At 47.0% G+C, this 13,078-nt stretch overlaps 1 protein-coding gene across 1 annotated transcript in view; it reads left to right on the forward strand.

Moving 5' to 3' along the window:
• The first annotated feature begins 2,312 nt into the window (after positions 1–2,312).
• The window catches only part of PTPRG (protein tyrosine phosphatase receptor type G), a 391,196-nt gene continuing 380,430 nt past the window's right edge, over positions 2,313–13,078 (forward strand). The window contains exon 1 of the mRNA XM_066195198.1: positions 2,313–2,950. Coding sequence (XP_066051295.1) covers positions 2,866–2,950 — 85 coding nt within the window. The 5' untranslated portion in view covers positions 2,313–2,865. The remainder of the gene's footprint in view (positions 2,951–13,078) is intronic.

The raw sequence follows: 13,078 nt of genomic DNA on the forward strand, positions 1-13,078 counted from the left end.
CTGTGCTCCTCAGGAGACAGTACGCTCATTATGCATTTTATATCTTACTTTCATGTTTGCGCCAAGAATGGAAAATGCAAAATTCCTCCAATTCCAAGATATGGGTCCAGTTTCAGGTTTGTCATTTTCCAGGAAAGAAAACCCTAAACTAATTTAAAAATAGGTTTTAAATATAAAATGGTGCAAAGTGTTTTGCAAAGGATTTTGAACTAGTGAGAAAAATACTAATTCAAACTGCTCTTTGAAAAAAAAAATCCACTGCTTTTACTCTTCTTTTGTGATATTGCAATAGTGTGTAATAACTTTTCTCATGTAATGAGACCTGTTGAAACCCACTTTTAGATTGAAACACTTTAAGATTGCCTCTTATGATACCAGGGAGACATCATTTGAAGAGGCAAGTCTCAGTATTGGTGTAGAACCTGCCTCCCTATCTGCTGAAATAGAACAGCAAAGTTGGGATCAATTGCTGAAAGGGGAATATTTTGCAGGTTTTTCTGAACAGCCCAATAAGTAACTGAGCCCAGATGTCATGGCAGAATCCAAAAGGTCAAGGCAGGTGGGGATTTGGTTTTGATTTTCTTAGGAACAAAAAACATCAGGAAAATTTAGCTCTTAAAATTGTATCTTAGTTTTTATGAGTTTAAACCAACCTTCAAACGCCACCTGTTCTGGGAAATGACTTAATGAACAGGTTGGATGAGACCTTTCTCCAGGGCCTATAAATTTTTGCTTTGCTTTGCTTTAGACAAATCCTTACACAATTACCTTCTCTAAATTTTGCACACCCCAATGGGTGATGTCCTCAAGGGCAGAAAACATCTACTCAGGTCCTTAAATCCTTACACTTGAAAAATCCCTGCTGGGATGAACAGTTTTGGCCAATAAGGACTGCACTTTTAACTTCGAACTGGGATTTTTGGCAGTCATGACCTGGTATGTGGAAAGTCAAAGGAAAACCTACAAATGTCTCCTGATGAGGGGCCCTTTGGATGCAGCATAATCCACTGCTTTGGCATCTTGTGCTGAGCGGGGCAAACCTGGATGGACACAAAACCTCGTGCAGACAGTACCAGGTACCTGAGGGCGCTGCTCTAGTGACCCCTAAGCTGAGGAAGGGGGAGAGAAAATCACTGCCACTCCACAAATGACTTCTGAATTTTGCTACTCCGTTCCTCCTCCTGCCGACCATCCCCTCTCCTCTGGAAACACCACAAATGTGGAAGGTTCGCAGGTAAGCAAAGAGGAGAACAGCAGATGACAGAGCCAGAGCTGAGCACACTACTCACCGATAAACCTGGCCAAACCCTTTCCTTTCTGAAACAGAATCCCTGGAATGGATGTAATTAACAAAGAAACAGACAAAAACTGCCTCTGAATGAATTTAAGTATCAGCAGACCACAGCACAGTCAGGAAATGCCAAGTACAAGCAACCAGCCCTTCATCCTGAATTCACACCATTTTCTGCTTCTGTTTCCTGTGCAAAATTATCACTCATTCAGAAACTGCTGCCGGGGAGAGTGTGTGTGGAGGGGGTGCGTGGATGCAGAGTGGCTTGGGACAGCCTTCATCTGACTTTGCAGGAGCACCAAACAATTATCTCATTTTGAGGTGGCTCTCTGGAAATATGTAGTATAATGCAGAATATTGGGGGGAAAATAGCAATTTTGTGGGATGCTTCCAGCAAAACCCAGAATGATGAGTTGTACTGGGGGAGGAAAATCTATGTGGTTCTAGGGGTAGTGGGGGTGGAGGTGTCTCTTGCGGTACCCAAAAAGACACATACCACTGAAGGAGGGAAAAAAAAAAAAATCTGTATGATTTCGATGAGGATTTCTGGAAATACCCAGCACAGCACTGAGCTGCGTGATTCTGTGGGGGACCACGGAGTCATACAGGGTATCGAAGGGGATGAAAAACTGCTGGTTTTGGGGCGGGGAGGGGTGTCGGACCTCTCTGGCTGTACCCCAAGTGATGCACACAAGTGGGGGGGGGGGGGGGGGTACCACGAAGGACAGGGCCACCCACCCATCACCAATCTGCGGCCCCCCCCCCCCCCGCAGCACGCACCGGGGAGCGACATAATGAGACAAGTAACTTCAAACAGACACAGCCGGGGCGAGAGCGCGGAACCCGAAATCGCAAGCGGCGAATTTCCGCGGCTCGGTGACACACCGGCCCCCAACCCTGCCGCTGCCGGCGGCGTCCCCCACAGATCCACGCACACAGGCGGCGAGGCGGGAGCGTGCACGGGAGCCGGGAGCGTGTACACGAGCGCGCCCCCGCCCCGCCGCCGCGGCCGCTTTAAGGGCGGCGGGGGCGCGCCGCCGGGGCGCCCGGCGCGCCGCCGCCTCTCCTCGCCTCGCCTCGCCGCCGCGCCGCGCTCTCTCTCCCTCTCTCTCTCCCTCGCCCCGCTTTAAAGTCTCCGCCAGGATCCGGGCTCGCCCGCCACTTCCTGTACGGCAGGATGGAGCGCGCCGGGGCCCCGGCTGACCGCCGCCCGCCCGCCCGTGCGCGGAGGCGGCTGTGAGCGCCCCGTCCGCGGCATGCGCGCCCCGCCGCTGCTGCCCGCCTGAGCCGCGCCGGCCCGCGCCCGCCGAGCCGCGCGGGGGGGTCCCCGCGCCCCGCCGGCGCTCCTCTCTGTCCTCCCCCTGCCCCGCGCTTGGAGGGATTTTTTTTTTTTCCCCCCGTAGAGGAGGCGAGCAGAAGCCCCCCGCTTTCTCCCGCAGGAACAGGGGTGCGGGGAGAAACTTATTTTCAACAAGTTTTTTTTTTTTTTTTTGCCCCCTCCCCCCCTTTTCTTTTCCTCCCCCTGTGCGTTAATTATTTTAGCCCCTTTCCCCTTTCGATGTGCGGCTTTGGACATGCGGAGGCTACTGCAACCGTGTTGGTGGATCTTTTTCTTGAAAATCACCAGCTCCGTGCTCCATGATGTGGTGTGCTTCCCCGGTGAGTGAGCGCGGCGGCTGGGGGGGCTCCCGGTGCCTCCTCCACACGTGTCCGCGACCCCCGTAGGGAGCCGGCGGGGCACCCCGCGAGCGCGGAGGATGCGCCGGGGATCGCGGGGGCCCCTTTGCCGGGGCGGCCCCAGCGTCGGGTCTCCTCCTCCGGCTCCACAGCACCCTCCCGGCTGCGGGCAGCGCTGCCCGCGAGTGGGGCCGTGAGCGGAGCAGGGGCTCGGCTCCGCGCCCCCGGCGCGGTGTCCCCTGTCTCCGGTGCATTGCAGCGCCCGGCGGCGTGGGGCGGGCACGGGGGGGGTCCTTGTGCGCTGCTCTTCTTTCGTGGGGCTGCCTGGAGCTCCCTTTGTGCTGCGGGACCGCCGCTGGCCGCCCCGAAAGGCAGCGTGACTCCGCGCTCCGACCCCGCGTCGCAGCCCCCCGGTCCCCCGGCAGAAACTTGGCGGTCCCTGCCCTCCCCACCCCACTCGTGTCCGCGGTGGGGGTCTCGCCGTGCCGCGTGCTGACCTTGGCGGGGTTGGGGGGAGTCCCGCGGGGCTGCGCGCCCGCTCCGCACCGGGACTGGCGCTGCGCGGCCAGCGCCGCGCACCCGCGGGAGAGGGGCTCCGCGGGCGGGGGGCATTCGGCGACCACCGCGCAGTTCTCCCCCCCCCCCCCCCCCCTTCCCTTCGAACCCCACGGCCGGTGCCTGTGTATCGCTTGTCGCCCCGCAGCGGTCCGCAGGGCTGGCGTGTAGCGGGGCCGGGTGGGCGCTGGCCCGCCCCGCGCTGGGACCCGCGGCCGCGCCGCTGCCCCCGGCCCGGGGGAACTCGCGGGGCTCGGGCTCCCGCCGCCTCCGCAGTGCCCGGGCCGCCCGCCAGGGGCGCTGTGGCGCCGCCGGCGCCCCCGCGGGGCGCGCGCCCCTCCGCCGGCGCGCAGCGCGGGCCCCGCCCGGCGCGCTCCCGAGCCGCGCGCGCGCCCCGCGGGATCCGCTCCGGGCGCCCCCCGGGCTCGCCGGGCTCGCTTTGCCCTGGGCCTCCTCCGGCCCGGCGGGGATGGGCCGGGGGCTCCGCGGCGGGGTCCGCGCCGTGTGAGGCGCCTGGGGCAGCGCCGGCCCCTCTTCCCAGGGAACGGCCCCACCGCGGCTTCTCCCGCCCTTTCCGCGGGCTCCTGAGCAGCCCTGGCTGTGCGCCGCGGCCAGGTCTGCGAGGCTAAAGAAATAATGAAATTCTAGAGGTTCTATAGGAACTTCCACTTATGTTTTCCTTATTTTTTTTCTTTAAATTTTTCTTCCTGGAATGCCCTTTTTTTTTTTTTTTTTTTTTTTTCCCTAACACGAAATTCAGAGCTAAGCAGATAGAACCATCCCATCCCATTCCTTCCAGCAGCTTCTCACATGGTAGAATGATTTGAAGCAGAACGAAACTAAGCCGGGGAGAGGGTTAATACCTCTGCAGCTTTTGACGAAACATTTATCTTCTTTGTATTGATTTCTTCTCAATTTCAGCCCTTGGAGTGATGCCTTTCTCTCTGGTTCTGATATATATTGTATAGTAATTACATCTGGAAGGCAGTCTCCAGGAATGCTGCAGGAAAACAAGCCCTGGTGTTGGTTTAATATGACAGTATTGTATGACTTGCTGATTTAGATCAGCGATGTTTGGACCAGATAATATTTGCATTGTGGTTCGAATATGAAGATGGATGCAAGCGGAGGGTAGCAGGACGCTTGCAGAGTGTTGGTAAACTCCTTAATTCCAGAAGCCATAAAACAGCTGTGTAATACTCGGGAATGTTTCAGGGCTGTTCTTTGCTGAAGGTTTGCCTGGAAAGCAAACTACTTTCCAGAAAGGCTTTTATGCCTTTAGTTTTTGTACGGAGCTACCGCGTTAGACCTCGGTGCCTCGACTGCTCCCGTGAGCTCTCCCGTGAAGAGCAGCAGTACCCGGTGTGTGTGCAGCATCACGGGGCGGGGAGTGAAACATCCCGATAAACGGGGACGCCGCCGACTCTGATCCCGCACATCAGAGATGCCCGAGGCAGGAAAGCTGCAGGGAGGATCTCTGTGGGCTCTAACAGGACATTGCTGCTGACAACATCCAATGGCAAATCATCGGAATTTGTGTTGGCAGGGAATCCCGGCCACATATTAACCATTTAGTATCTACCACAAACGCTTCTGTACCTTTTTGTAGCATTTTCTGGAGAGCATTAAAGAAGTATGGTATTTGTCAGCTTGGTGTTGATTTGTAAGCATCATTCTTCCTTCTGCTTCATATCTAGCTCCCTTTAAATGGAAGAGAGGTCACTACTTGTTTTCTCCCCTGCAAATCACTTTATTTTGTGAGGAAACGTAAAGACTGTTCTTTTCTTTGTCCAGTAACAATAAATGAACCATGTAGAAAATAAGTCTTTGCAGTATTTCTTTGTTAGTAGTGTTGTAATAGGGTTTCGCTGTTTAAGTAGGTATTTTTGTTGTTGTTCCTTTGGTTGCAGTAAGAGAAAGGAGTCACTCTGGCAAAAAGAAAAAAATGTGGGTAAGGTTTTCCACTTTCTGAACTCTTTAGTGCATTTCTCTGTGGGCTTGTCACTGGTAATTGCATTGGTTAATAAATCAAACCAAGACAAGGTAAGAGAGGTTGTTTCCATGGGGTCTGTTTGCTCATTAATCTAAATTCACAGTACCAAAAATCAGTAAAACATAAATATTAGCATTACGGTGATACCCTTACTATCTGATTTCTTGGTGCTTTGCCAAGAGAGAGTAAATATTTTTTTGTGAAGGAAAAAGTACACATTTATGTGCAGTTCTTAGCTTTTGCTTTGACAATCCTGTTGTCTAAGGATTGACAATTGCTACCATTTTCTTAGGCTAGATACATAAAAGAAAATAATTTTCCTGAGTCTAGATTAGCTCTTCATTAATGAATCAAATTGTTGCTAACCTGATAACTGCCAGAATGGGTTTTGGATTTTGAATCTTCATAGATCTGAGCTGAGAGTTAATTTTGCCTGTAACTGTCTTCTGCTTGGAGGAAAAATTATACTGGGAGCTATGCCTTGTGAACTTAGTAAATACTACCTCTGATATTTTTAAAGGTACAGAGAAGACTGGCTTTGTCTAGTAAAGATTTTACAGAGGAAGGTGCATTGTGCACGTAGAGAAATACGGAATGTACAGGAGAGGGCCCTCCAAGACTTTATTTAGTCCTGTGGCTTTTATGAAGATGACACTTCGTACATTTTAATTATCCCTTATTTTCAGTGCTGTTTCAAAATACACTCTATGTTACGGGAACTTGCTAATGGAGTCCTTGCAGATAAAGACAGTCAAGTGAGCCTTCCCAGGCTGCAGGAGCTGAGCTTGTGTTTTGTTTCTTGGGGGGAACTCCAGGGAGGAGTTCCTTTGCTATCCCTTAGCAGGCTTGTGGGTAACGGGGCCTGGACCCATCTTTCAAAAGTCCTCAAGCAGTCACAGGAGCTGTCTGTGCCAGCAGCCAGAGGAAGAGGCTTCCTAAAGTTGAGAGGGAGGAAGAGGCATCACAGAAGGAAAGGATTTCAGTACATGCAGACAAGAAAGGAACACAATTTGAGGGTAACTGGAATTCCCTCAGCTGTGCTGCAATATCTGCAAAGCCTGTATCCAGGCTGGGGATGTTGCTCTGCTCAGAAGAACAAGGAGGATTTTTTGCCTATGTCTATGAGTTAGGATTTCCTTTATTGCTCTCTTATCCCCTATACCCTTTCTTTTTTGTCTAGGAAAGGAGAATGTAAGGGTTTCTGATCCTGTTCAGAAAAGGAGTATCTTAGAAGAGTGATGAGCTTCTGAGAGTCAAGCAGAGATGTCGTGTCCCTCACCTGTCCCACGTGCATCCACACTGGAAATCTTTTCTGGAACAAATAGATCCTGCTTGGTGCCATAAAAAAAATCACTGGAAATCACCTCCTGATTTCAGTAGGGTGATGGTTTCACTCCCAGTTTCTGGGTCTTTGCAGAGAGAAGCGTTGGCTGCACTGTTATCAAGTTCTGTAAATTTAATAGTTGGAACTTGTTTTCAGTTACAGAAAAGACGGCTAACAGCTCTATCCATCTTACAATCAGTGCTTGAGGACTAACATGCTTACAGTTTTCTGAAATAAATGTTATTAAAGTTGACTGTAATTTAAATGTTCAAGTTTCATGGTTAAATTAAGGAATGACTTCAAACTATTAATCTCAACTGTCCCTGGAAAAAAGTGCTAATCATTTGGTTGCTGCCTTTTAGCAGCCAAATGAACATGTGGCATGATGTGCTCTGAAGCCTAAGGGTCTAGTAATAACACTGTACTTCAGCTAATATATAACTTTAATCTGAATTATGAAAAAATGAGCCCAATTTCTGTTTGCCCAAGTTATTGTGCTTCCATTTTAAAAGGGTTCCTCCTGTGTGTTGATGAAATTGTAATTATTTATGTTTATGTGCCATGCTACTTTAAGTTTATTCTAGACAACAATTCTTAAGTATTTTAGGAAGTGGAATCTTATCAGACAAGTGTTTTTAAAAATATGGAGTCATCTGAGGATTTTGAAATGCACTATATGGGTTAATTTATGGTTTATATATTCTGTCTGGAGACTGCTTACTGCTTTAGATGTCTAAATATCTTTATCAAGTTTTCCCCTTCTTCATGAGGTAAACTCATGTCAGTGTTTCCTCCAAGTGAAAATTTTGCATCTGCTCTTCTTGCACAGGTTGATGGGAATGTAGCTTCACAGATTGCCAGATACAGCCCAATTCCACCAGGGAGTACCAGTTTTGTGAACACATCCATGGGTTGGAAGCAAAGCTGAGAAGGAAGATGCACATTAATGCACCCTTTCATCCTAAGCAGAAGAACCTGGGGTGTGCCCAACTGGAGGTGCCCAACTAGAGAATAACTTTTGATGAAAGCAACTAGTTTTCACGCTTGTGTGTCCATAAACCTTTAGGGGAAAAAAAATAAAAAAGCTCAGAAAAATGATCCTTGAGTGCTGTTAATTTTTCCATTACTCAGTATCTTATGCTGATGATTGTGTTATCTGTATTGCAGGGTTATTGCAGGGTACAGATTACTTGCCCCAGGGCAAGTCAAATTGGTTTCTTTCTTTCAGTGGTGCTAACAAGTGCTCCGAAGTGCTCAGCCTGCTTCAGTGAGGACAAGTGTCCTCTTGAATGAATCTGGGCTGCACTGGTTGTGTCTCCAAATGCTTGCCTTTCAATGTACACTCATCTTCCTGAGGCACAGCTGCCAGGACACAGCAGATTCCAGCTTTATGCCTCGAGCTGTCACATATTTGTGGCCTAAGCAGAATCTCTTCCCACCCTGAAAGTGAGCAGATGAATTACGGAGCAGATTGCAAGCACAGCAATGATGCTGCTGAGATACTCCATGGATATTGCTGTTCTTGTCTCATTTTTCCTATTCCCTGATATTACTGCTGGGAAGCTGCAGGAAACACTGGTGGGAATAAATTCCCCACTTTGGAGGAGGAGGAGGAGTGAAGGCATAGGGCAGGGTGGGAAATAAAAAAGGTAGAAAACTCTCACAGCAGTGCAGATGTAGGCCTAGAGTTAAAAAGATACAAGAGTGAGGACGTAGAGCAAGAAGACCGTGGTTTTGTGCTGTGTAGAGTTAAGCCTTAGCAGGTAGGAAAAATAGGTTAAGCACGATAATAGAAAAGTTTAATAATGAGGCTTTGTGCTTTGTTTATAGAAGAGTATAAAAAGTTCCTGAGTAGCAAGAAATATGGAACAAGGACCTATTGTTAGATATAAGGTATACGTGTAGTTTTAATGATTGGTTTATGCAGATCCCTGTAAGCTCTTAACAATTTGCTATTAGTTAAAAAAACTTTTAAAAGGCCTTATAACACAGAGAATTCGGGCTGCTGTTGGCAAGACATGAGCTGTTGCCATCTTTCATGTCTCACCCAGTAGTGAGGCTGATGTTACCATGAAGCTCCAAGAGCGTCTCCCAGCAGTCCCATCCTGTTATTTGGAAATCAGATCCAGCAGGCAGTAAGGAAGCTCAGAAGTTCATGCAATCACTGTAAGATGTGTTTTGCTACACTGAATGGCTCACTTTACAATTGAATTAGTATTTGAATTTAGTATTAGTATTTAGCAATTTGAATTAGTATTCAAGTGAGCTGTGGTTAAGGTAAAATCAGTTAGTTTATGGCCTTTTTTTTTAAATGTGGTTTTATTATGCATCTCCAAGTTTGCTTGGGAGTTGAAATACTAGTGCTCTTAATTATCAAGTCATTTGAATAATGAGGAATCATTTTCTAGAACTTACTACATGACTGCATCATGCACCTGCCAGCAGTACTGGCACATAAAATCTCAATTGACATGGGTGTTGCAGTTTTCCTATGCATAAATGCTGCAGTGGTGCCTGATAGATGTTTACCCTGTCCAGTGCCTGCTTTGAGGGACTTTGCATTCATAGTGTGGGGGCCTTTCTAAAGAAAATCGAGGTGTTTTGTGACTTGGATGCTTAGCTTAGGAAAGCTCCTTTCAAAAATCCTTTTCTCTGCTTGCAGCAATGTAATGAATGAAACCTTGAGCCCTGAAGAGCTGCAGTGGTATTTAGGAGCAAAATGCAGGATGTTATTTGGTCTTGTGGCAGCTGCTTTGTTCTCTTTTTTTGAAATAAAATGTGCCTGTCTCCCTGACAGAGTGCTGTTAAAAGTTCTGTTGGGAGTCAGTTTATTCTGCTGACAGGAAAGGAAAGCTATCTGATAACTTCTCACAGGCAAAGTGAAGAGTTGTTCAATTTTCCCACACCTCCTTCTTTCCATCTTCTGTCCTTGTAGGAGGCTTGTAAGAGACACAGGAAAGGCTATAATACTTGCTTTTACCAAAGCAGCGCCTTGCCCTTTTCTTGCTCCTGTAAAAGTATCTGCTCTTTGGATTATTGCTGGAAATCCAACAATAGTCTGAAGTCTTAGACCTGGAGTTCCTCGGAGGGGTTGTCAGGCTGGTTGATGACCAGTGCTAGTTGTCCCAGAGTGGAAGAGGACTTCAGTGTAAGATGAGGTGAACCCTGGATAAGCAGGGATATGATGGTAATGTTGTGCCAAGGCACTGCACAAGTAATTTTTCTGCTGCAGAGGTAACTAGAAACAGTTCTGTCCTGACCCGTGTTGATGGTCCTCAGCTGAAAGCAAATTACTTTCTTTTGGTCTCTCCATTTCTTTGTAACAAGAATGTCCCTGAAGTAACTCCCATCACTGAGGACCACTCTCTGCCTTTCTGTCAGTTTGGTGTGCTTAGAAATGCTCCCCTGAATAATCTTTTTTCCCTTTCCCCACCTCGCTTCTCCCCTTCTGGATTGTACAAGAATTTGGTTTGTATCTTAGGAGGTGGTGAAGTTTGTCATACATATCTCAAAATAAATGGGTTTTGACAAAGAGCTTTTTAGGGCAAGCTTAATGAATTTTTTTTTAATAGACATATGTTTATATTAAACCCCTGTTTAGTGGCCTCAGTGTGAGGCTTGTGTCCTGCCATCCCTCCCCATTCTCAGCTCCCTGGAGACAATAAGGATACCAAGTAGCTTTCAAATAATTAACTGCAGATCTACTTTGCTATCAAAACTGAGTTTAAGGATTAAATTTCTGTAGACTTTCATTGGCATTTAGATTAGTAAGGTGCTTTTAGACTTCTGGAGATTATGGTATAGATTTACTGCACTCAAAGTAGAAATGAGGGATTGTGCAGCATGTCTGTCTCTTAAGCATTGCATCCATTCGCTGGAGAGGCAGAGAGAGCCAGTTCAATGTCTGTTCTTGTTGGCCTCCATTCTACTTGTAGGTAGTTGACTTATTGTTACAGTGCAGTAGCTTGTGTATTTTGTATTTAAATCCATGCTTAAAATGCAACTAAAGTTTGCCTGTTGACAGCAGTTGCATCATATTTTAATTGGTGAGAAGTGCTAATGGAGTGTTCAGGTTCTAAAATTAGTTGTTTATTTTTCCTTCTTTGCCCAAGGGTTTTGCATCAGATTATATGGTTTCTGTATAACTGTTTGTGTTCTGAAGTGACACCTTTGTACAGTTTTAGCTGTTTAAGTAAGTGTTAAAAGTTTGTGCTCAGTGACAGCAGTTTCAGAAACTGTGACTTTTAAAATTGTTTCTTACTACATTATTGTTTATGCAAAATGTTTCCCTCCTGTTTACTGTGAATTAATTCATTGTTATATTTGCAAACTGGGGGTGCAAAATGTGCAAGTTCTATAATTTCTTCACTTGGTGCAATGGCAGATCCTCAGCTGCTGCACACTGTCATGGCACGACTGATGCTGCTCTTGCTGTGGCAGCTTTCACCAGGTGAGGATTTGTCCCATAACTCTCATCATGACATTATTCTGAAACACAATCATGCTTGTTTTTGTCCATATTCCCAATTAGGTGGCCTTTTGTCGAAGGGGTGCTGTTTTATTACTGTCTTTATACTTCCCTGAAAGTTTTTCTTTTACTGTGTGGTGAAATGCAAAACCACCTCCTAGTATATGAGTCTGCCTGTGGTGAAGCAGAGATGTCCAGTCTGTCCATTAAAATATGGAGGATGCTTTATCATATGTATCAGTCCTTGAAATTGTTGTCAGTTGTCTCTTTTAAATCAATTATTTGTTTGGTGCCCATTTTGAAATTGTACCAAAATTCTTTCCATGAACAAAGCAGTTACCAAAATAAACAAGCCACCAAAAAAAAAAAGTGGTGCTTGAATTACTGAAGATCAAACTACAAATATACAACTACTTTAACAACTGTCTCTTATTTGTTTCACTTTTCTCTACCAGCATAAAGAGCCCTCTAGTATTTTGTTACCATGAGAATACTTGCACATTAGGATCAAACCACGTTCCAATGTCCTCATTAACCCAGTGACCTGAACCCCACAAGCCCTTTGCCATGAGGTTTTACCCAGTCCTTGAAAAAATTTATTTTTTTTTCTTTTCTCCAGGTATTTTTTTTTTCTTTCGAAATGTGCACACCAGAACTGAACACTGGTCTTGTTCATATTATGTGTGTGCAATGCGATTGCCCTTTCTGTTTGTCCAGGGATTTTCAGTGGCCTATTTTTCTGCCACAGCAAGGAAGCTCATGTTGATTGTTTGCCTAGTATGACTTCTAGATCATTATTGGAGTCAGTGCTGAACAAAATACTCTGCTGTTCAGTGGATGTGGCCTGTATGACTGATTCTTAGGATTTCTAACTTTATTTTCATAAACTTGAATTCATCTTCTTCCCCCCCCCCCCTTTTTTTTTTTTTAATAATGTGGCTGAATGCTGCTATAATGGCAATTTTAGAAATAGAAAGAAAGGCTTAAGTCCTCTACAGTCTTGGTGTCTCAGATAATGTCTTCTGGTTTTGTTTGGGTTTTTTCCTAAGGCCAACAAGTTTTAAGGGAGAAGCAATCTGAGCATCCTCTGCCAGCCCAGGTGATGTGGAGTTACCTAACGGGAGTGACTCAGCCTTTGACTTGTGTCAGACTTCAGACTCTGAAGGTTTCTCCCAGCTCCAGGACCTGCTGGTGACCTTCTGGCCACACTTCTCACCCTGGTGGGATGATCTGGGTGTGGATAAGAGATGGGCTCCCTCAGACACTTGGAGTGGGTGTTACAGTGTGGCTGCAATCCCAAGGAGGCAGTTTCCTAGGAATGAGTTTCCTAGGAATGTGGGGGAGGGTTTGCCGGCCATACCCTCACCTTGTTACTGTTAATCTGGTTTTGGTAGAAAGTGTTTCTTTTCCTCCTCTGCTGGATGTGGGTGGGGGGTCTGGATGTTGAGCTGTTTGCCGGAATTTCGATCTGCTCTGTTACTGTGACCTTGTTTCCATTAGGGTGGCCTCCCTTGGATGCTTTCAGCTTTTTACCTTGATTGTGTCTGATTAGCATCATGTATCAAATGAGGGAAAAACAGTCCCTTCTCCCTCAGCTGATGTTATCTGGGAAGAGCCTGGGGTATGCAAAGGTGTGTGAGAAAGTGGAGAGATATTTATGGCTAAAAGAGACAGGGAGACCTGCCTTCCAAACATAGGAGCCTTCACAAAATCCACTGAGAACACCTGATCCGTACCTACCGGGTAATGTTGGCTCAAGTTCTGGCGTGC

This window comes from Chamaea fasciata, unplaced genomic scaffold (genome assembly GCF_029207755.1).
Source record: "Chamaea fasciata isolate MVZ Bird 193981 ecotype frontalis unplaced genomic scaffold, bChaFas1.0.hap1 SCAF_13, whole genome shotgun sequence".
Taxonomy (NCBI): domain Eukaryota; kingdom Metazoa; phylum Chordata; class Aves; order Passeriformes; family Sylviidae; genus Chamaea; species Chamaea fasciata.